This window comes from Lontra canadensis, unplaced genomic scaffold (genome assembly GCF_010015895.1).
Source record: "Lontra canadensis isolate GAN:19392208 unplaced genomic scaffold, GSC_riverotter_1.0 scaffold5, whole genome shotgun sequence".
Classification (NCBI taxonomy): domain Eukaryota; kingdom Metazoa; phylum Chordata; class Mammalia; order Carnivora; family Mustelidae; genus Lontra; species Lontra canadensis.
The window spans coordinates 38,375,564-38,399,433 of NW_022630999.1; the positions used below are offsets into that span (position 1 = coordinate 38,375,564).

At 44.8% G+C, this 23,870-nt stretch overlaps 2 protein-coding genes across 4 annotated transcripts in view; one reads left to right on the top strand and one right to left on the bottom strand.

The window, feature by feature from the left end:
• SIMC1 (SUMO interacting motifs containing 1) overlaps positions 1-8,320 on the top strand; it is a 75,080-nt gene extending 66,760 nt beyond the window's left edge. For both annotated transcript variants that reach the window (XM_032851856.1, XM_032851857.1), the window contains 3 exons: positions 903-1,059; positions 1,165-1,249; positions 7,413-8,320. In XM_032851856.1, coding sequence (XP_032707747.1) covers positions 903-1,059; positions 1,165-1,249; positions 7,413-7,675 — 505 coding nt within the window. In that variant the 3' untranslated portion in view covers positions 7,676-8,320. The remainder of the gene's footprint in view (positions 1-902; positions 1,060-1,164; positions 1,250-7,412) is intronic.
• A 700-nt stretch (positions 8,321-9,020) lies between these two features.
• On the bottom strand, positions 9,021-22,281 carry KIAA1191 (KIAA1191 ortholog). Of its 2 annotated transcripts, XM_032851858.1 has the most exons (9): positions 22,094-22,281; positions 20,917-21,033; positions 20,572-20,658; positions 17,994-18,172; positions 14,644-14,770; positions 12,420-12,544; positions 10,229-10,335; positions 9,894-10,036; positions 9,021-9,787 (listed from the first exon to the last, which is right to left on the bottom strand). In XM_032851858.1, exons 3-9 carry the CDS (start codon positions 20,597-20,599, stop codon positions 9,579-9,581), a joined length of 918 nt encoding a protein of 305 aa, XP_032707749.1. In that variant the 5' UTR covers positions 20,600-20,658; positions 20,917-21,033; positions 22,094-22,281; the 3' UTR covers positions 9,021-9,578. The 2 variants fall into 2 exon arrangements, with proteins under 2 accessions (XP_032707749.1, XP_032707750.1); XM_032851859.1 differs by lacking the exon at positions 20,572-20,658 and having other exon boundaries at positions 22,094-22,280.
• Positions 22,282-23,870: the final 1,589 nt, after the last annotated feature.

The window sequence follows — 23,870 nt, forward strand, 5'->3', positions numbered from 1 at the left end:
GGTCAGGGGTTCAAGCTCCGAGCCAGGCATAGAGCCTACTTTAAGAAAAAAAGTAATTAAAAGACCCTAGAACAATGAGCTTGATTAACCTTCCTGAAGCACAGCTGCAGTTTTGTAGCTCTTCCTCTCTGAGGTTCAGGATATACTGAATATACTTCAGCCCACCACTTGCTGGTCAAGTCCTGCACTGGGTAAAGTGACAAAGTCAAGGGCAAGAGTCCCTCTGGGACTCTCAAGTCCTAGACTTGAAATTTAAGAAGGTGCAATGCCCACAGCTGTGTATTTTTTTTTACTTATTTCTTTTTGTCCAGACTTTTCCCCCTCTGGTTAAATGCCTCCTGCCTTGAGCCTTTTCTCCTCCTAGACCACCATCCCGTGCCTCTTCCTCCGTTAGAAGGCCCCTTCTGGTCCCCCGACCAAATGTACTCTCTCCTGTGCGTATCTCTGGAGCACCACAGGCAGCCCACGTGCCCGGGCCTGCACTTTATTTCAGTTCCCACTGCATACCTTTTGCCTCTGGTCAACAGTCAGCTTTTTGAGAGAAATGCCTTCTTTTACTTCATATTCTTTGCTGTGCCAAACAGTGTCTGGCACATTGTGGACATTTAGAAACATTTATTCCCAGTATTAATTCTCTGCTAATATGAAGTTAATCTTTTTAATGTGTCCTAAACTTTTCTTTTCCAAATATCAAGGACCCTTCCCTCCTTCTGGCAGTTGTTAATTCATGAACAAACCCACCTCTGTCCTGTTCACAAGGTTTGCAAATTTGTAGGTCTCTATCATATTCCTTCTTGGCCTTCTGGTTTAGGGCAAAGGTTAGAGCTTTCAGAGGGAACTGTGGTGTGTATTCCTCGAAGTGACAGAGGTGGTGGTTAACCCTCTTTCTCTTCCCCACTCAGGGAGATGTTCTTTACTACCATGGAAAGCCATCTTCTGCGCTGCAAAGTGTTAGAAATCATATTCCTCCATAGCTGCGAGACGCCCACCCGCCTGCCCTTGTCTCTGGCCCAGGCCCTCTACTTTCTGAACAATTCCACATCACTGCTCAAGTGTCAGGTACGAGCTTCCCTGCCTTCGGCAGGCCTAGAACACCTTCCCCCTCACCCTTGAGCATGTAACTGAAGAAGGCACCCCCTACCAACTGCTTTCACTTCTCCACAGTCGGACAAAACCCAGTGGCAGACGTGGGACGAGCTGGTTGAGCACCTGCAGTTCCTGTTGTCCAGCTATCAGCATGTGTTAAGAGGTAAGCAGCCGAAATTGTAGGGGAGTCTCACAGTGGCCACTGTCATGAATTGAAGTTACACAGGGGATTCTAATTTGTTAGCCTAAGGAAAGCATCGTTCCTTGGTTATAACTGTAGGAGCAAGGAATGACTTCTTTGGAATCATTGCTCTAAAACAGAAGAAATCACGTACATTTTTCATGGCAGATGATTTGGTGGTCCTTGCAATTAGGCTGTACCGGCAAGCAGCAGCCATCATACCATAAGTACTTTGTAGTGACCTGATTAGACCTAGCATTTTACCCTGACCCGTCACTGCTACGTCATTGTTGGGTTGTTTGCTCAGTGACTGTGGACATTATAAACATCGGTCAGTAGGATACAAACCCAGAGCCAATCAGTGGGAAGGAAAAAGCATACACCTCGCCGAAGTTGTAAGACGCTCTACAGACTGTGAAAGTGGCTTTGCTCCAGTCCCAGGCGGAGCCAGTGATCAAGGGGGGTCCAGGAGGGTTAGACTAATTAACACTCAGGAAGTGAATATTGACCAGGGTAATAATGGAATAGCTGCTTCAAATGAGAATGATTTTATTAGCCAAAGATTAATAAGACCCCTATTCCCAATTACTGATGTAATTATTAATTCCAAAAGGAAAAATAGTAACTTTTTTTTTTTAACAGATATTTTTATTTACTTGAGAGCACACATGAGCAAGGCAAGTAGAGAGAGAATCTCCGGCAGACTCCCTGCTAAGCACGGAGCCCAAAGTGGGGCTCGATCCCATGAGTCAGGGCTGAAACCAAGTCAGGTGCTTAACCAACTGAGCCACCCACATGCCCCAAAAGATAGTAACTTTTTAGGGGAGAAAACACATTCCTCTCAATGTGATGTCCTGAGAAGGACGCGTCCTCACTTAAGCAGTGTTCTTGCCAAAAATCCATGACCTGAATCTAGTCACAAAGAAGCATCAGACAAATTCCCACGGGAGACACCTTCTATAAAATAATTGGTTTGTGCTCTTCAAAAGTGCCAGTGTCTTAAAAACAAAGACAGACCAAGAAACTGTTCCAAATTAGAAAGAAACTAAGGCTCATTAATACTAAATGCAAAACATGATCCTGGATGGGCTCCTGAACCAGGGAAAAGAAGCTATGAAGTATGTTATTGGGACGACTGATGAAATTTAAATAGATTAAATAATATTATACTAATACTAAATTTCCTATTCTTGATAACAAACCTGGCTATGAAAATAAATGTCCTCAGTCTTAGGAAATCCGGAGTGAAGTATTGAGAGGTAGAAGGGCACAATGTTCAACTTCTTCTCAAACAGTGAGGAGGGACAGTACATATTTATATGTGACTATATGTAAATTTTATGCATTTCTATATAATCCACATTTTATATATATATATTTTTTAATTTATTTATTTGACAGAGATTACAAGTAGGCAGAGAGAGAGAGGAGGAAGCAAGCTCTCCACCAAGCAGAGAGCCCGACTCGGGGCTCGATCCCAGAACCCTGGGATCATGACCCGAGCCGAAGGCAGAGGCTTTAACCCACTGAGCCACCCAGGTGCCCCCACATTTTATATTTACTTGCCATCATCATGTTGAGTTTGATTTTAGCTCAGTAATGGCACTGGGGAAGGTACAATGGCCCTTATGCCCTTTTGGGCCTAGAACTGAGGAAGCTGTTGTAGAGAAATTAAAAAAATACATCACTGAATTTAAGACAGAAGGTCTGGGTTTGAATCCCAACTCTACCACTCACTCTGCTAACTTTATGTCTCTAAACCTCATTTTCTTCTGTGGAGTGGGCATGGTAATATAGAACTTTTCAAGACTGATTGTTAATAGATGTGAGAAAAAATAGTGAGCGCTCAGTTGGTGTTAGTGAAATCTCAGACTGCCTATTTGCTCAGCCCAGAGTAAGCTACGAGATCTTTACATTTCAGGCTCTTGTAACTAAAACTTGAAAGTGCATTTTCAAGGCCATGACATTTGTGGTTGTGTTGTTTGTGCATTTTTTAGCACCCTCAAAGAAAGGTACATGTCCTTCTCAGAGCAAAGCCCCAGAGGCAAATTCCATGTTGTACTTAACCTCATCAATGTTTACATAATTGTTCTTTTGGAAAACAAACAGAAAGGTTAATATTAAAGCAGACTGGTTTCATTGAAAGTTCACCTTTAACACTCCTTGTTTACTTCTGTTTTGCTTCCCAGGGAATACAGCTGGTCCTTGGGCAATAGTGACTTAACATGGACATGGGATCCACTTTCATTCCAGAATATTTTTATGCTTCTAACAAGGGAGAGGAAAGCCTTAGACCAGTGTACCTTGGCCAAGAATAAATAGGTGTGTTCCAATGCTATTTAAGCCTTACCATCCTCTCCACTTTCTTTGGAGACCAAAAGTTAAGAAGGAGAAAAAATATTTAGAGCCAATAGTTTGGAAACAGTGTCCTCCTAAGAAGACAGCTAAATGGTACCCTGAAATCATCAGTATCCCTGTCAGTAGGCTTTTAACTGCAAGGGCTCCTTAGTCATCCCTGCCCTCTGCAAGTGGTCCAAGGACATCGTTGAAGGCATTTTGGGTCAGCCTGAGTTGTCCAGCTCCGCAGCAAGGAGAAGAAGGGAAGAGGTTGGGCAGCCCAAGCTTGTCCTTTGTTTAGGGGAACATCTTAACATGTTCCCCTAAAGAAGAGAAGAAAGGCTAGGGAAATTCACACACCCTGGCGTATGTAATTCAGTTACCTGGTGAAGGTATCATCCCCTTTTCATAGAAGGGGAAACAAAAGGCTGAGAGAAGAGTATGTGCAGAGCTAGGATTCAAACCTAGGTCTGTTGCCAAAGTCTGTGTGCAGTGAAAACACACTTGGAAGGAATTATTGTTCCATGAAATCACTGGATGAGATTAGAAGGTGAGAGTTTAAGGAATTTCCAACTCCCTGTTTTCTAAACTCTCTGTACATGGTTAAACTACTTTTGCACGGGGAAAACTATAACCTGAAGCCCCATACTTGGTAAATATTTCCAAAGAAGGCAGAGCAGCCCCGTGGAGGCGTAGATGCTAGGCTGCCAGATAAGCTCACGTTCTCTGGCTGAGAGTAGCAGTCCCACCGCACCTCAGTTCCACAGCCATGCAGCTCAAGTGTGAGCCTCAGCAAAATTGCAAATTGCTTTATGCCATCAGTTTTCCTGGTATTTGTGAATTATTGCCTCTTATTTTGAAACTATGAATGCTAGGAATTTTAACATACAGTATTTAAAGGAAGAAAAACATCTGCTTTTCCTGTATTCCACTTGGCTAGACAACTTGGGCAGGATGGCCTACAGAAGTCAGACCTCAGTTCATTTTGAGGAGAGACACACACACAGCCTTGCTACAAGGAGCCCTATCCAGAGAGGAGAAAAAAGCAGATGCAGGCAAGATCTGGTCAAGTCATATTCATCCAGGCAATAGATACTTACAAAATGCCTTCTGGGTGCCTGGCTCATTGGGAAAACTTCAGTGAATAAGACCAACATGGCCCCTGCCCTCACAGAGCTCACTGTGAAGAGATTGACCCTAAACAAATAATCGCATAAGTAACATATAATCACAATTAAAATAAATGCTCTGAAGGAAAGGAGAAGTGCACAAAATAGGAGCACCTAATCTATTTTGAGGGACCCGCAGTGGCCTCTCTGAAGAAGTGATACTTCAGCTGAGCTAAGAAGTGCTGGTGGGGAACCTGGGTGGCTCAGTCGGTTAAGCACCTGCCTTCAACTCAGGGTCCCGGGATGGAGTTCCACATGGACTTCCTGCTGAGTGGGGCATCTGCTACTCCCTCTGCCTCTGCCCCACCCCCTCCACCCCCCACTCACGTTCTCTCTCTCAAATAAATAAATAAATAAAATCTTTAAAACAAAGAGGGGTGACTGGGTGGCTCAGTGGGTTAAAGCCTCTGCCTTTAGCTCAGGTCGTGATCCCAGGGTCCTGGGATGGAGCCCCGTGTCAGGCTCTCTGCTACGCGATGAGCCTGCTTCCTCCTCTCTCTCTGCCTGCCTCTCTGCCTACTTGTGATCTCTCTGTCAAATAAATAAATAAAATTTTAAAAAAATTAAAAACAAAAAACCAGTACTGGTGTTAGCCAGACACATAGGGCAGAGTTTTCCAAAAAAATTAAAAATGGCATGTTCAAGGGCCCTGAGGCAGGAAGTTATTTAGTGAGTTTAAGGAACATAGAACAAGCTAGTAAGATTGGAATGTAGAGAGCAAGGGGAGAATAGCACGATGAATCTAGAATAGTAGTAGGGCCTTCTGGGCCATGTTAAGAAATGCCAACTCAATTCCAAGAGTGAAGAGAAGCCATCAAAGTGGTTTTGCATAAGGTTGCTCTGCCCTCAGACTGAGTAGTTTGGTAGACCAGAGATGATGGGGGTGGGGGTGTGGATCATGTTGGTGAGGGTGTGGGTTGTGTGCAGCAGGGAACGCAGTGAATGGGACAGAAGCACTTTGAAGATCAGTTTCTGAGGCCTTGGGTGACTGAGTCTGAAATGTGGCTCCAAGGTTCTGCCGAAGGATCTACAGAGAAGATAAGCGAAGATAAAGAAGATACAGATCTACAGAGAAGTGGGGTGTGGCTATTGTGTTGGAGATTCCTATAGTGATGGTGATGATGATGATAAAATAATAATAGTTAGCCCAGGGGGCGCCTGGGTGGCTCAGTCAGTTGAACTTCTGACTCCATTTCTGCCCAGGTCTTGAGCTCAGATCTGTGAGCTCAGGCACCTCGCTGGGCTCTGCACTCAGCATGGAGTCTGCATGAGAGTCTCTCTCTCCCTCTCCCTCTGCCCCTCTCCCTCTCCCCCTGCTATAAATTTAAAATAAATAAATAAATAAATAAATAACCTAATTTTTAAATGGTAATAATAATAGTTACCCCTGGTAACCTGATCCAGGAACCTAACAGTAATACTATGAGCCAGAACATCTTGTATAAGGCATTGTGCTAAACCCTTTACATAAATCACCTCACACAGTATTACCAACAGCCTCTGATGTTAAGACCTCCCGTGCCTACCGAAGCATTAAATCCAAGGCCTTGCCAACTGGAGCAGAATGGCTGAAGTCCACTTTCCCTTCTTCCTCCCCTCCTTTTTTATTTATTATGGACTCGGCACTTTTTAGAATTTAATGTGTATAATTCATATTTGTCGTTATTTTTTATGACCATGCCCCAAACATAGCCAACCATGATTGTGCTGGCTTCTTTATCCTTTTGACGTGTTCCCCTGTGTGTGTGTGTGTGTGTGTGTGTGTGTGTGTGTTTGCTTTCCCCCCACCTTGTTTTTAAGCATTCCTACTTTCTTAGGTTCACCTTATAATTTCCTTTCTGTGGTCCTAGAATCACCCTTTCCTCCCCAAAAATTCTGGTTTCTCTTGGTAGAGAGTGAGGAAAAGCATTTTAGAAATCAAGAATCAAGATCTGGGTGCTAAGTATGCTGATTACTACTGGGGTCCCTGCTTCTAGGCCCTCTGACAACAAAGCTAATAAATTACATAATTTTTAAAGAACTAGGTGTTCATAAAAATACCTCAATTTCCACTCCCTCAGAATTCTTCCTCTCCTCCTATTCCGTAACTGAATCACTCTTCTCCCACAGCAAGAACCCCTATTTTGAACATGGATATATTTACTTGGTCTCTCATACAGCATACACATATTGTAGTAATTCTGTTTAAAAGAAACCATTTTGTGTATGTTTTATGATAGACCAACACTACAGTAAACTAAAAAGCTAATTCAATATTTCTTTGCAATTCTTTTTATACTTAGAAACAGTCTCCCAGAAGATGTTAAAAACTCATGTGGGTCTTTTTCAAGTGGTTATATTAACTTGAAGTATAGTTGCATTGTTTAATCTAGGTTCATTGCTTAAGTCGACAAAGGGAGAAAACTAAGAGTTTTAATTTGTACAATTTTAATGTGTAAAGCTTGAGGACCAGAGAGAACCAAGAACAGAGACCTTTTAGAAATTGAGTGACCACAGATACTCAAACGGCCTTTGACTTATACTCCAGTAACCACCAGTTAAGTCTTTGCCTAGACCTACCTACTAAAATTGGAATTCATCATAAGTCATAAAGGAATAAAAAGTTCAGAAGATTCCACTGACTTCTTCCCCTCTTGCAGAGCACTTGCGGAGTTCAGTGATTGATCGGAAAGACTTAATCATCAAAAGGATTAAGCCCAAGCCCCAACAAGGGGATGACATCACAGCTGTGGACGTGGAGAGGCAGATCGAGGCCTTCCGCGGCCGCCTGACCCAGATGCTGGGGGAGCCGCTGGCACCCCAACTCCAGGACAAGGTGCACTTGTTGAAGCTCCTGCTCTTCTATGCCGCCGACTTGAACCCTGACACAGATCCTCCTCTGAAGAACTGGAGCAGCCCCTGAGGTCCTTCGAAGCACTGAACACCAAGAATACCTCCTGAACTCTAGCTCCAGCTACCTGGAAGTTCTAGAAGTATCTGAAGTAGTTAAAAATCTTACAGGACCAAACCTGTCTTATTTATCTGTAGGTTATAACGACTTTCTAACTCTTTAATAAATATCTTTCTTTGATATTCTATCCTAGCCCATTCTCAGATACGGCTTAAATATACAAGGTGTATATATTTTTTCATAAATTATTTATCTATACTTTTTTTGAAACAGGTAATACTATGTGCACTATATGTTTAACATTTCCATTCAATATGTGAAAAAAGCCCTCTACTGAACAAATTCTGGACATCAATGTATGTCATTTGAGGTACAGACAACCTGTTTCAGAAGAGAAAGATGGACTCATTTCTCCCTGATGAAACACAAACATCCTGTATTAGAGCTGTTATATTGCCTATGAATTTGACTTTGTGGCCAGTCTGTTAAGATCTAATGTAATGGGGGTGGGGGGTAGAAACAAAAGGACTGAGTGTATTACAAATAATTTGATGTTAAAAGGATACAATAAAAAGGCAATGGTTTTTCAAAATACCAAGTTTACTGTGCTTAGGTTCTATGGCTGTGAGTAGGCAGAATGTAAGAACAACTCTTAAATTTAAAAAAAAAATCCACATTTGAGAAAGCAGTTTAAGAAGTTTGTTTATTGTCAAAACAAATAAGAGATACAAGCATAACAGAAGACACAAATAAGTTAATTATTCTGATCATTTTAGACGCCAGGGCTTCTCTATGGAAAGGTCAGCTCAGCTCCTTATGTAGACATGATAGTATCCAAAAAAAAAAACAACAGTGGGAATTTGAGACCGCATTTAAGACAATGACTGAACACATACATGGTGAAGAGAAATAAAGAGTGGCTTCCTTAGTTCCTTCCCTCAGTAACTTATGTATTTATAAAAGTATGCAGCTCTTTATTGGGGGCAATGATTTCATACAGAAAAATTTTAAATTCTTGCACTTCCCAGAAAAAAACGTTTTATGCCTGACCTGAACAAGAAAATCAAAATAGGGTGACGCTAGTTTCACATGAACCTCAAGACTACCATCTAAATGTAGGTGCCGCCTTGTGCAACTTGAAAAAACTTTAACATCTATTTATCTATACCAAACCAGTAGACTGAATTTTCTCCCTTAGGAAGTTTTCAATCAAATTGGAGATAAATTATTTTCATTTTAAAAGTGCAAAATAGGATATGCAAGACCAGCGTTCATTCTGTGATACAGAAAAACGAAGCATCCCTCCAACAGCACTGGCCAGAAGTGCTCCTGTAAGAAGTGGCTATAGGCAAAGTGACCCGGAAGGCTACGAAACACAAGAATGCTCCAGTTCTGGCCCAGGAAGGGGGGGTCCCTGCCAAGTCTGGTCACCAAACAGACCTCAGGTCCCCCAGCTGACAAGACTGGAGCACAGAGAAGTGCACAGTCAAGAGGGTCAAAGTCCCAGCTAGTTCGGGCACAGCTCAACTCCATGACTAGGCCTCGCACATGTTCACAGTGGTAAAGAAGTCAAGAAACCTCAGTTCCGGAACAACACAAACGTTATTTACCTCGTAAGCAATGATCAAAGTTCTCGTCTAAGGTAAATGATACAAAAATGAGTAATGAGATCCCCCATACATCACTGCCAGGATTATTGAACTTTACACCATATAACATGGCTTCTTCCACACAAGGATAAGCTTTGCACTACCATTTCTCAAAAACCAAGTATATCTCCAGCTCTAGCGTTGGTTTAAGAGGTTTTAAAAGAAAAAAACACACACAAAAAAACCTTTCCTATGTCAAAGCCAAGGTAAAAGGGGAGTTGGATACAAGATACCCTCTATCCAGAGTCCCTGGAATACAAAGAGCTCTAGAAGCCAGTGGGTGTGAGCACATTTAAGTCACGGGGTTTGAGATTATGGGTCCGTGCCTGTGGTTTCTTCCCTTCCATCACTGGGATGTCCATCTTTGGTGGCTTGAAGGTTGCTGGATCTTCGGCCATTCGGGTGGCCTGGACACGGATCAGTTCCATTGGAGAAGGCTTCTGGGCTCCTCTGTAAGCCTGGGTGGCAAAACCTCCTACAGAAGTAAACCAAAAAGCAAATTATTTCAAATTAGTAGGCAACCCCCAATGGACATGGTAAAATGCCATCCACGTGGGTGTTTTCGGAAGGAGCTGCATTACCTGAATCAGACTTCTGGAGGGATCTTGGTCCAAAGAGGCTCCATTTATCTGTCAAGTTTTTGTCCTTGTCCCCACCTGCAGAATCCATGGTGCCAGGATTTGGGCCAGGTAAGGCTGTGGAAGGACCAGAATTGAACCAGCCTCTGGAAGACAAAGAATAAGGCATATCATTACATCCTCTTCCTATGCCTCTAGAAGCGTTTCATGCTGAGAGACTGAGAACTCCAACCCCCTCTTCCCCCCCGAAACCACTAGGCTTAAAGTCCACTTTTGTATGCAGCACTGGCTTTTCTAGAAGCACACTGCAGCTCGGGAGGCTCATGAAAAGGGCTCACCTGGACTTCTGCTTAGGGGAAGGGTGGGGGCTGCTGCTTGGGGTGGACTGGGCTGAGGCGGGCTGCTTCTCCTCTCTCGTTATCTCTCCACTCTGTAGCTTTAGTTTCTGTCCAGATGGGTAAGAAGAGAAACTCTTTTAAAATGAAAGCAAATATAAAATAGCTCCTTTGGGTGTAAATAACTTGGTTCACACTTCAACTTCAGGCAAAAGGAACCACATTAGTACGTAGAATAATTTTGGATTATAGAACAGATATTCCTTGATTTTGCCATACTAGACAAAATTCCATCTTTAAGAAAATCTATTCATTCTACAACATATCTCAAACAGCTCTGTACTAAATATCACACTAGAGCTTTTACTTTTGGAGAAGTAATTTTTCCATACTTTCCCAGTAAATGGAAGAACCAGAACTCAAGCTGGAGACTTTGCAGGCCTTTTAAGTAGGGCCTTGAGCTCTTAGGCTGCTTCTACCAGGTACAAGCGCTGACCTTCCCAGTGTCTTAAAGCCAAGAAGACTCAGGCATGCTATTCCTCTCCAGCTAAATGCTTTCTCTGTGGCTCCTATCCCCTTCTCTCCCTCTTCCCTCCCACAGCCAGTGACTCTGGGTTCCCTGGGCATTGTAAACATGCCTCTGACATACAGACTGGCTGTCTAGAAAGAGAGAGACAAGTCAACCTCTCAGTTCTTCTAGATCAAGCCCCCCCACCACTGTCTCTGTGCTCCATGTCTAGTAAGCCCAAGCTATATTTCAAACAAATGAACATGTCTAAATGTTCTCAAACATGCACCATAACAATTTACGTGAGCTGGCATTTCAGCCACCCTCATGTTCTACTCATGTGGCCAAGATGCAGAAAATGAGCCAAAGTCAACTCTACCATTATACAGAGTAAACTACCCAACTGAGGAATTCTGACTCACACCTCTCCTGCGAAGTTCTCAAAGACTGAGAGTGCCCCTCTCCAGAAGTTTCTGTCTTGTCTGAGAGATTGAGCTGGTCACCAACCCAACCTTGATCCCCTGCGGCAGTGGTTTTTAAACTTAGAATGCAAAGAATCATCTGAGATGCTCACTGTGAAATGCAAACAGTCCACAATGTCTTCTATCCTTGGCCATGGGCCACCAGATCCGTATTATTGCAGAGCCTGCTATGTATTGTGTATTGGGAGCCCCTTCAGGAGCCAGACTCTCAGACGACTTTGGAATATGGGGAGAAAAACACCAGGAAATAGGGAAACAGGAGACCTGAGTTCTAGTACTATGACTGGTTAAATATAGGACCTTGGATTGGTCTCTGCATTTATAAGATATAAACAATAGTATCTCCCTCCAGGATCAATACAAAGATTGAGTGAATGCAAGTGCCTCACAGGTCACTATGAAGTACCAACTGGCATTCCGCAACAGAAAATGCCTTGAAACTATATCATCCATCGACTGTTTGGTTGTTATTAACCTTACCAAAAATCATCCTTCACTCGTTTACAATTTTAGAAATGAAAAGGCAGAAACATTTCCATCCTACATCTGATTTTAATTTTGTAAAAAGGAAACACAGAGCATGATCTTCCTTTCCCGCTCAAGTGTTACCTCTGTTAACATTACCTGGTTCTCCTTTCTCCCTCAAAGTTGGTCACTCTGGTACACCAAGTACCCGCTTTGTGGGCCCTAACGTGCTCACACGCAGCATACGTGTAAGCTCCAAGTCTCAGCTGCCCCTCCTAACCATAAGGAAACAAGGCAGATCCCCTCACTTTATAGACAGGTAAGTGGAAACCACAGACTAAGAGCCCTGGAGCTTTCAACCAGAAAGCACCCCCACGGTGGGACTAAACCAGATCTGAACTGCTCGCCTAACTCTTTCTACTGCTCTCCACATCCCCCAGCTAAGCGAGCCAGTAACGTCTAAGCTTCAGCCGCACCTCAAGCTACGAACAGGGAGGGCTTTTTTTTTTTTTTTTAAAGATTTTATTTATTTATTTGACAGACAGAGATCACAAGTAGGCAGAGAGGCAGGCAGAGAGAGAGGAAGGCAAGCAGGCTCCCCGCCAAGCAGAGAGCCCGACGCGGGACTCGATCCCAGGACCCTGAGATCATGACCTGAGCCGAAGGCAGCGGCTTAACCCACTGAGCCACCCAGGCGCCCAGGGAGGGCTTTTTTAAAGTTCCTAAGAAACAAGCTTACGTGGAGCGCTTCTGCCACTCGAAGGTACTTGGTCTCCTCGGTGGTAAGGCCCTTGTGGGGTGTGTAGCCAGCATCGCTCAGCCCTGCCTGCTGCTCAAAACGCTGAATGCTCTCCTGGGTCTGTTCTGGGAACAGAGGACATGAAGGTCATACCCATCCCCCTCCCACCACAAACCGGGGCAGTTCAACACAGATAGCCTCTCTTCTCCCCAGAAGCAAGAGACCAACCACACTGACCACTTGAGGAAGACGGGTCCCCCAGACAAGCATCACAGCAGTAATGCTGGACCTCGTACAAACGTTCTCTAACAAGAAGGAAGCCCTCCCTTACACCATGCTAAGAACAGGTTACTCCGAAAGGGAGTGTCAGGTAACCTCCAGGGAAATACTCCTCACCCTCCTTTATGCGTGCACTGATATTTTCTTTGTACTGAGAAACTCAGCATGGAGAAGGCAGCTGACATTCCGGAAAGTCCAAGTTCTCCAAGCGCAAAGCTTCCTCAGCTTCAACTCATCACCCACACACAGACTTCCACCAAAGAGAAACGGGCCACATTTCGGCTACGTGGCACCACCATGCCAAGGAGATCCCAACCACAGAGAATATGCCTTGAACTGGCCAACGTTTCTCACGTATGTGCTGTGCCATCCCAGCACCTGGCCTAACAGACGGGCCGAACTCAGTGTTAGCTCAGTCTGGCCTGACAGCGCGCCAGTAAGTCAGCGAGCCTGTGGAATGGCGGACAGCCGCAATTTTGCTTCCACGGCACCCACACTACGTAATCCACCCCTTCACACAGGAATGTGGCGGCTGTGGACCCAAAGCCTAGATGCTAGATGTCTTTTATGACTTAGTCATTCCCCTCCTAAGGAACTCTTTTATGATCATTAGAAATCGAAGCAAAGGGAAAAAATACATAAAGATGTTTTCCAGTCTTACCAGGTAGCCACCTAAAGATGTAAAAAGCAGGAAAGGATTTAATGAGTACCAGGATTTTAAATTCAAGTTATTGTTTTGTTTTTAATTTAAGATCAGAGCAACAAAGTTCATGGAAATACTAGTTAAGAAAAATAGGATGGTATGTCTACTCTACCTGTGACCATATTTTTATACGTATTTTTATACGTTTAAAAGTGGACACGACGAGACCAGGCAAGTGTCTGAGTGACACAGCACACTGGGCTGCCAGCACATTCCATACAGTGAGGGACAGTGTTTTCAATGACCGAGTGACCCTGTGCTAAGAGAGCACAGGCTGAGCTCTCAAGCCCTGCCACGGTATGTCCTCAAGCCGGCAACACACAGGGAGTTATCTGCCGAGTCCAACGGTCCTTTACACTGGAAAAAACAAGAGTGAGTAAGATTCTGGACTCTCAGTTCTTCAGTGAATTCTCCAGAACTGCCCGAGACAAGCAGATGCCCTCCTGGAGCGGATGAACAAGAGCTTCCGACCTGGTAACTGAGCCAACTAAAGCACCACCACGTGCCGTGCGAGCTAGTGCGGACAGGCAGGGCTGTGCATCTGATAGATGGTAACTTCCCACAGCCTCCAGAAGTGCCCTCCAGAACTGACAAGTTCCCTTAATTTGTTACAAGGTTTTAAAAGAGAGGAAGAAAAAAAAAAGGGGAAGAAAAAGAAAAGCAAGCTCTCTTATTCCTGGTCTCATTAGAACCGCAAACCACACGTTCTTAAGGCTAAAGACGCTTGAGGCACCAAACTTGCCTCAGGTTCAGAAAGAGAAACAACTTGGAGCCTTTCAATTAAACCAAAAAAAAAAAAAAAAAGAAGAAGAAGAAGTAGTAGTGCAGGCAGGGCAAGTGGGAGATGCTACGGTGTGTCTCCTTCTCCAGGACGGACTGGGAGTCATGGCAGTGGCTCCCAGCCACCAAGCACCAGATTCCTTATTTCATGGAGAGGGAAACAGCCTCAAGAGTTAAGTCACCTGTCCAATGCCACACTGACACATACGGGAAAATAAGACCGTCACCGACAGAGCAACGGGAGGGAACCTAAATTAACCGAGATGTTTCATATTGAGCCAATCTTCCACCTAAATGCATCTCCAGCATCAGTGCATCAGTGCCCACGCCAACAAGCGCCAGGCTGTCAGGCCATGCCATGCAAAGGCGCAGACACTGTGCCATTCCCCAGAGCCAGCTTGCAGGAAGCCCCAACTCCTCCCACCCCCACAGCCCTCTATTCTGAGGATGCAAAGTGCTTACTTGTTATCAGAGAGTTCATGATGACATGAGTTGCTTTAGCCTTCACCACAGGGGCCTTGTCCGCGCCGTCAGTGGCCGATGACAGGGTCACGGCAGGGGAGGAGACACTGGCCTCCCCTTCCTCTGCCTGTTCAAGAGAGGTAAGGAGGCGCTTAAGCTGGGCAGGGGAGTCACACAACCAGATTTACTCCTTTGGGGAAGAGGTACTGAACTAGGGTGCCTGGGTGGCTCAGTGGGTTAAAGCCTCTGCCTTCAGCTCAGGTCATGATCCCAGGGTCCTGGGATCAAGTCCCACATGGGGCTCTCTGCTCAGCGGGGAGCCTGCTTCCCCTCCCCTCTGCCTGCTTTGTAATCTCTCTCTCTCTGTCAAATAAGTAAATAAAATCTTTAAAAAAAAAAAAAGTACTGAACTACCTTTCATCTGATACATAAGGAAATTATCTGAAGGGGGGCTGGCTGTCTCCACCTAATTACATAGGTATTATCTTAAGTGACAATACACAAAGACATTATACGTACAGTGTGAATCTATAAATGTGGGAAAGCCAGAATTTGAAACTCTGAGGTCTACTACCTTCCCAGCCCCTGTCTGTCCAATATCCTATACTACTGTGTCCCTAAGAATGCAGAAGAAACTCTTATTACTAAACCCTGACCATGTACCAGGTCTGGCTTTTGCTTCATCACTGCATTTACTAAGTGGTTCTCGAAGTTTGCTAAGCATCAAAATCCCACAGGAGGACTTGTTAAACAGACTGCTGGCCGCAGCCCAGAGCTGATTCGGTGCGGGGGGAGGATGCAGCTCAAGAATTCATGTTTCTAACAAATTCGCAGGTGATACTAATGCTGCTGGTCCCCAAGATCAAAAGGTTCAAGTAATGGTCTTTTAAAACAAACCAAAATAATGATAATCATCATCATCATCATCATCTAAGTAGCTCCCAATCTTTCACATGAGAGAGCTGAGACATAGCACCTTCTGTCATCTAAACACTGGACACCAGGCTCAGGAGTAGCAGGGAAAAAAAACTGTGTTTATTCCGTTCTCTGCTTCTCCAAAGGAATTGAGGAGAAAGATGGTCCAAAAGGAGGACAGCAGAAGAAAGTACTGAAATGCTGCAACCCTGTTACAAAATAGGATTTACATCTTTTAGCTGTAACCCTACTTGAATAAAAGGGATCTCTGCTTCCTTACTTGCAGCATGGTTGAATTTGGGAATGGAGCATCAGGACAAATGAAAGAATGCATGTAATGAGTCAAGCCAAGCTTTCCTTTGAGAGAGCAGCTGTTCCAAACTGTCAACGGTTCCAGCTAGGGCACAAGAGAAAACTGGAATGGAAGCCCATCCCTTGCCCAGTGGAATAAGCAGCAGCCTTTACCATGAAATGGGTGTGCTCCGCCAAAGCACTCTAAGAAGCCATGCTTGGGGCGCCTGGGTGGCTGAGTCGCTTAAGCATCTGACTCTTGGTTTCGGCTCAGGTCATGGTCTCGGGATCACGAGATCAAGCCCCAAGTCCAGCTCCATCAGCACTGAGTCTGCTTGAAACACACTCTCCCTCTGCCCCTCTCCCCACTCGTGCCTCTCTCTCTAAAATAAATAAATAAAATCTTTAGGGAAATAAAGGAAGAAGCCATGCTTGTTTTCTGCCCTTGTCCCTTGAGTCTGCTGCTCTGGTCTCGCAGCCAGGCTGCCAGGCCCCTTCTCCTTAGCACTACCTGGACTTTCAACACTAAATGGTTTCTCTTCAACAAATGACTGGGTCAGATTTAGGTAGATAACTGATCCGGAAAACTTCCCCCAGAGCTGTAGGGGACGCTTTCGTAGAAAGAAGCTCCCTATTTTGAGAGCTTCATGCGCAAGGGAAGGGGGCCTCATTGGAAAGGAAGGATTAAATACGGCTCTACCAAGTGAAAAGTTTAGCAAGGAGCCAGGAGTCACACTACCAGTATGTCAAGCTTTCTAATCCTCTTCTATGTAATCCCCACAACACGTCCATGCCATAAAGTATTCTCAGCTCTCAGATGAAAAACACTGTGACTCAGGGGCGAAGCTGTGTCCCCAAGGTCATTGCTAGTACACAGTCCCTTAGGGGACTCACACCCAGGTCTGCTTGAGCAACTGGTTACTGTGTACTTCCTACCATGCCCTGAGCTGTCACAGGGCTCAAAGTTCAGTGAAACTAGCTGCAGGTTAAATGGCCTCGCCGAACTTGGCAGGCCTAGTTTATTCAGGCATGCTTGGTGGCTGGAGAGTCAAAGGTGAGGGAGACACACAGCCCCTGCAGTCAGGAAGCAAGTCTGCCACGAGCATGTGAGAACCTATAAAGCCAAACTGCACAAAAGCGCTGGAGAGCAGATCAAGATGCAATTCGGGGTATGTGTGTAGGGGGGTGGGCCTTAGGAAAGATGCAGCTTTTTTTTTTTTTTTTAAGATTTTATTTATTTATTTATTTATTTGAGAGAGAGAGAGAGAGAGAGAGAGAGAGAAAGCATAAGCAGGAAAGTGGAATGCAGAGGGAGAAGCAGACACCCAGGGGCCTGATCCCAGGACCCTGGGATCATGACCTGACTCAAAGGCAGACTCTTAGCCAACTGAGCCACCCAGTTACCCGAAAGAAGAAGCTTTTACAGAAGATGGCGGTGGGAAGAGGCATCTGAGGTAAGAGGAACAGCATGAGGAAAAGCACAGCATGTGTTCAGAAAAGAGCCAATTTCCCCCCAGTCACCCAATGAAGATTTTTTTTGGAAACCCACTTTATGCCAGGTCGTCTGTTAGGTATTGCCAATGGGAGTACAAAATGGGCCATGGCCCTGACCTCAAAAAGCTAATGGGAGGTGATAAAATAATGTAGGGATTACAGCAAGGGTCTGTGGTATAGGGAAGAGCTCAAAGGGAGAGATACTAGTCTTACCGAGAGGATGGAGGAAAACCCTCACAGAAAAGACGTCTGAGCTGAGACTTAAAAGATACCACTTATCAGGCAGCTGGAGTGGGAAGAGGGGTGAAAGAACAGAATGGGGACTATAAACATGCCAGGCAACGAGCAGTGTGACACCAGACTTAGAGGTGTAAGATACTCAGTAAGTGCAAGAAATCTTAAATAATTCGCGTGGGTGGATCACCCAGCAGAGGGATGACACAGAAGAGTCTCAGATAGCAGACATGACCATTCTCATTTGAATTCACAAGGAAAAAAAAGGTCCACCAACTCCAGCTGAGGCACTGAAAACATACAAGAATTGGTGACCGCCCAATTCTATGACGGCCAGAGCCACTGAAGGCCTCTGGAGCAAAGGAAGGAAAACAAAGAGGTCGGGCTTGCCAGAAGCAGTCAGTGGTGTCAGATACCTTGGCAAGGTGCTGATACTTGCGCTCTGGAATCACGGGCTTCCAGGGGATGCTGCCCATGTCCGATGGAGGAGGAGTCATGGGTGTAGGGTCCTCGAGGGCATCATCATAGCTGAATGCCCGGCGGTACATCCCGATGGGCAGGGACATCTTGCCTAGAGGCCCACTCGGCTCAAGAGCTAAGAACAGAGATACCTGTCAGGACGGGTTCAGCAGTTGAACATGCTAATATCTTTAAATTCATCTCTAGGCAGGAAAGCTCTGAAATACTCTTATTCTTGGACAGAGCCATAGCTCATTCTGGAATAGCTAATCCACTCAAGGAAAAGTAACAATACTAAGTCCTTTCTTTATGAATGACACCTTGAATTCTCCACTTTACCCATTCAGAAGCCCTAATCCATTTTTACGGAGTAGAATAGCAAAGTTTAATTTAAATTTACTTGAGCAAACTCATACAACTTCAAAGTACAGTTTGGAATCAAAATCTAAACCTATCTGACTTCAAAGCTTGTGTTCTTTATGCCACAGAAGCCACCCCACACAATGCCAAGGTTCTCAATTCATGCAGGACTAAAGATATGAAGTTGTTGATCCCATTTTATAGATAAGGAAACTTAGCCCCAGCGGTATGAAGTGATTTGCCAAAGCTCATACCGAAAGTAGCCAGCTGGGGCTCAACTGCAAATCTTCCGCCTTCCCTATCTAACTCTACCAAAACAAAACAAAACACAAAACAAAAACCCAAAAACAAAAGTGCTATTACAAGAAATATTTAAAACAATTTGCTGTCCAGTGTCACCTCTAGTTTCAAGTATTCTGTATGATTTAAACACCAGAGCCGATTTCCATCACTGAAATTGTTGGCAACCACTCTCACAGAACACTGGCAGGCGCTCCTGCCATTCCAGTTCACTGGAAAGGACTGGCGGAATGTCCCATGGTGACGCAGGCACCCCACTTCAAGGGCACTCTCAGTTCTGCCAGACCAGGGAGCAAAGTTCATTTTGCTTGCCCGCTAATCCTTTTATAGCAGAACATCAGTCCAGATCCTGCCTTCAGCATGTTTTCTTGCTTAAAATTATACCATAACTCTCGAAGGCATCAACTTCAATGGCAGTAAGTCCCAAACCCGCAAAGACACTTCATTTAAACAGCAAGGGGAACAAGCAGCTATTATTTTTATTACTATTAATAATAATTACTAGCAAATCCATAGAAATAAAGAATTGGTGGTTGCCAAGGACTGGGACCGGACAGATAAGGAGTCACTGTTAATGGGCACAGGCTTTTCTTTTTGGAGTGATACAATGTTCTGGAATTAGATGGTGGTGATGGTTGTACAACCATGGGACTATACTAAACATCACGAAATTGTTCACTTTAAATGGGAATTTTATGACATTTGTATTCTCTCAATTAAAACAAAGAACAGCAAATAATGATTACCAAATACCCCTCCTTGGTGGCCAGCCACAGCCCTCATCTTACCTTATCCTCAGTAAGCAGTTATTCTTCCCATTTTCCAGCTCAGGAAACTGAGCATAGGTTTTAAGCGACACCCGGCATAACACATCTAAGCCAGTGCTCACATTCTACATGCAATACTCCACGCTCCCCACACTACAACGCTTTAACCTTCTGAGCGCAACTCTATGGCCCAGGGGGTGACAGGGAGTTTATGGTAACCACAGCAACAGTGAAAGACAAACTAAAACACAAATGGATGATGTCAAAGACCAGAGATGGATACACATCAGGAGACATGGGGAAAACTCCACTATTAATCCACTTAATTTGGGAGCAATTTCGAAACATCCTAAAGGCTCCTCCCAGCAGCCATCTGACAGCCCTCCTAAAAATAATAAAGCCAGCTAAAATTCAGTAGGTAATATACTCCTACAGACAGAGACCAAAAAAATGGTCTGAGCAGTAAATATATATTCATCATTAACTTTTAACTCACATTTCCACGTATGTAATGCTTATCTTCAGAGCAACCTTGAGAGAGAGGCACTAACTTTACTGAGAATCAAAATTTGAGTGATGCAGATTTCATTAAAAATCACTGGCCCTTCCCACTAAAACAGTCCTGGGAGGGATCAATGACTTCAGTAATGCAGAAAGTATTGCCCTACACAGACCCGGGATTCATTAAACGTTACCGTGAGCACTTTCCTAATTTGCCAAGTTTAATCTGTTTTTCAATCAGGCTGGAGACTTTTTGCCCATACCTCTGTTCTGCCCACCCCCCAATCCCCTCCAAAAAGGGATGAATACGTACCTATTACAAGAACTACACAACTTATTCTGGATTATTTGATATCTGTAGGAAAATAACAAATCTGGCATACCTTTAAGTATGAAATGACTGTTCTCTCTCAGTTTCGGGTTTGGGTTCATACCCTGTCTGGGTGGTTAATAAAATAATATTTAAATGATGCCAATCTATTAGATTTAAATACTTGCCTGGTGGCAGAAAGTAACCACTATACACGGTTGAGGAAAAAAAGTGGTTTCTATTTAGCTTAAAACATTAAGGGCAAAGTAAGACTTTATCAAAAAGAATTAAGTTTACCAGGCACTTCTGGTTGTCTCGAAGCCATTGAAAGACTGGGATCCAGATGCTTTTTCTATATAGAATTCGGAGCTGAGTCCCTGCCACCTAATAAAAATAACAAAGGGCATTTTCTTACAGTGAACACCAAAGAATAGATCCAGTGCTGTTCTTCTGACAGGCACACAGAGTTTTATGGCTGTTTACACAGTTGAATCACACATAAAAGAGCCAATGGGTGACAAACATGCCAAAGGAGATTAAAAAAAAATTTTTTTAAGGAGAAAATCAAAGGTCTCACCTGTGGCTGATCTTAACACCTGTGATATGACAAAGACACTATACGTGGTAGAAAGGTCACCTTACCAGAGTGAAATGATGTGATGATTGATTATGATGACAGACAGGTATTAACGAGGAACATTGTCCAGCTGCTGCACATTAGTAAAGCTGCTCAGGAAGAGTCCGTCCATTTCAGAGGTTCTAAGAGTGACAAACAACTAGCATTGGTATAGCCCTTCAGAGTCTGCCAAACACCTTCCCTACCTTCATGTATTCCCCACAACCTTGCAAGAGTGATTACACACATCATTTTTAAGTAAGTTAAGACTTACTTAACCAACTGTAAGATGCTATTTACCATAATGGGTAAATCCATTCTTTGTTGCTAACACTAATACTACTAAGGGTTTTAGACAACACTTATCTTGTGTTTTAACCCTTGCAACAACTCTGCAAGGCACGTATTATTTATCCCCTAAAATTTTAAAAGAAGGAAACTAAAAATCAGGAGATATGATTATGTGATTTGTCCAAGGTCACAGATAAGTAGCCAATCTGCAAGGCCGGTGGCTTCACCCCCATTTTCAGGGATATTAAAACAAAGCCCTGAAAAAGCCAAGTTATTTGCTTTTCAGCTTGCAACACTGTCCCTCCACCTGATTAAGTTCAGGGGACAAACTAGTTAGTTCTTCATTAAGGAGCATAGAAGAAACCAAAGTTCAGCCATCCTCCGGGTCCAGGAAGCATTCCGACCCACATACATCCTTTCCACTTCCCCTTCCCTTTCCCGGTTCCCACTCCCCCGCAGAGCTCACGCGACTCCACGGAATACGGAACAAAGCCACCAGGATTTGAAAGGCCAGGTCTGACCCAACCCCCCTCCCACCCCGCGAGACTAAGGAAAAGGAGATTAAGGCCCGGCCCTGGCACAAGCCGAAGGTCCTCCGAGTGCAGGGCAACGCGGAGGCATGGGGGTGAGGGCGAGGAGGTCCCGGCCTAGGCCAGTCTGAGGATGTCAACGCTAGACCGGGTACAGGGGATGCAGGGGGACCGGTAGAGAGAAGTCCCACTGGGAGACCCCAGAAGGCGGGGCAGGAGAGGCAAGGGGAAGTCGGGCAGAGCTCTGCGCCTGGGGAGGGAAGAAGGGAGGGGGACTGAGAGGCCCCGGGTCGGCGCCTTGGTGAAGGATCCAGAGATGCGCCCCTTCGGATGCTCGAAGGACAGAGCCCCAAGGAGGTCCAGGCCCCCTCCGTCTGATTACCTGTTCTTCCGCCGCCGCGGGGCTGCCTGCGGCCCGAGCTCTGGCACTAAAGAGGCTCTGAGGACCCACGTCTCACGAGACGCTGTGGCTCAGTATGGACCCAAGCCATGGTGTGGGCAGCGTTATGCCCGTGGCGACACCGAAGGCCCCCAGATACCAACAAGGGAACACAGGCCGCCGGGCCAGCCGGCAGCCTTCCCATAAAGCCCTCCTAGGTCTCGTCACATCACGCGAGACTTGGCCCGAGAGGCCCTCGGGGCATTTTGGGAGCTGTAGTCCAAGGTGGGGAAGGCTCCGCGACTTCTTTTGCAGGGTGAGTTGAAGGACTACAGTTCCGGGTGTAGAACCGGCCAACTCCCCGAAGAAAGGTCACCCTTTATCACCATCCTCTGCCTTGGTCCGCCACAGGCTGAGGAAGATGGAGATGGCACTGCAAAGTGACACCCTCAAACCCGTTTCGCGGAGGTGAAGTTGGGACCCAGAGAGACAAGACCTCGCTTGACAGAGAAGAGGTTAAGTGAGTAGGCACCCCCTTCCAGAAATAGCTGGGTTAGGCAGGGTTCGTACTAACAGCACAACCGAGGAGCGCCTGCTCTCCTCTCGGTGACGTGGTCCTAATATCATTTCCTTTTTACACTAAGGAAAGTGACACTTGGAGAGATGACATATCAAATGTCACATCCCGAAGGAAGAAATCTTTTTTCCCCCAATGTGTTTACAAATATGACAAAACAACAAGGTTGAGGAAGTAAAAGAAGATGAAAAAAGAAATCTATCCCCGTTTCTTTGTTTTTTTTTAAAGATTTTATTTATTTGACAGACAGAGATCACAAGTAGGCAGAGAGGGAGGCAGAGAGAGAGGGGGAAGCAGGCTCCCCGCTTAGCAGAGAGCCCGATGCGGGGCTCGATCCGAGGACCTTGAGACCATGACCTGAGCTAAAGGCAGAGGCCCCAACCCACTGAGCCATCCAGGCGCCCCTATCCCCATTTCTACCCCACGTCCAAAGCTTGCCGTCAGGGCTCATCTCAGGGGGCCTCTGAGGACTGAAGGTGGATCTCTCGTTTAGACTCTGCCTGGGACCTTTTCTGGGCCTACTGGCAGGCCCCACAGGCTTTGCTCCTGCAACTTTAAACTTTGAGTGCCATTACCAAACCACAGTGCTTGAGCGCACCATGAATTCAAGTCTTTTATGATTCTAGAATTAGCTTATGAAAAGCACAATTACACTGCAGTGTGATTTTTAATTTTATTTATTTATTTATTTATTTATTTGCAGCGTGATTTTTTATGTGTGTTAAGTGTTACTTTGGGAAAACAAAGTGTTACTTTGGGCATACTCAGTGAGTTAAGCAGCCAAGTCTGGATTTGGATTCAGGTCTTGTTCTCAGGGCTGTGGGATGGAGCCTCCTATCTGCCCGGCGTGCAGAGTAGGCTTGTCATTCTCCCTCTGTTCCTCCCACCCCTCTCGCTCACTCTCTCTCAAATAAATAAATAAATAAAATCTTTTTTAGAAAACAAAACCAAAAAGCCCCACAAAAATAAATAAATAAAATGTTTTAAAAAATTAAAAATGTTACTTTTGTTAATCTGGAACTTTTAAAATATGCTATAATTTTTTACATTCTGTAGAAGTAAAGCTGTCCCCTTGCCCTCCTCCATCAAGAGGATAGGCTACAAGGCACGTTTCAGTCAAGGGGGAGAAACAGGACTTTGCACCCTTATATAAATGATAAGCATCAGCTTGTTTTTTTTTTAAGATTTTATTTATTTATTTAT

What these genes read in the sequence shown, in the direction of transcription:
- KIAA1191 (XM_032851858.1), bottom strand. Translation starts at nt 20,599, where the DNA reads ATGGCTTCGAGACAACCAGAAGTGCCTG. An exon ending in CATGAACTCTCTGATAACAA is followed by an intron (nt 12,545 to 14,643) that starts GTAAGCACTTTG and finishes CTCTGTTCCCAG; the next exon opens with AACAGACCCAGGAGAGCATT. An exon ending in TCCCCTAAGCAGAAGTCCAG is followed by an intron (nt 10,037 to 10,228) that starts GTGAGCCCTTTT and finishes TTTGTCTTCCAG; the next exon opens with AGGCTGGTTCAATTCTGGTC.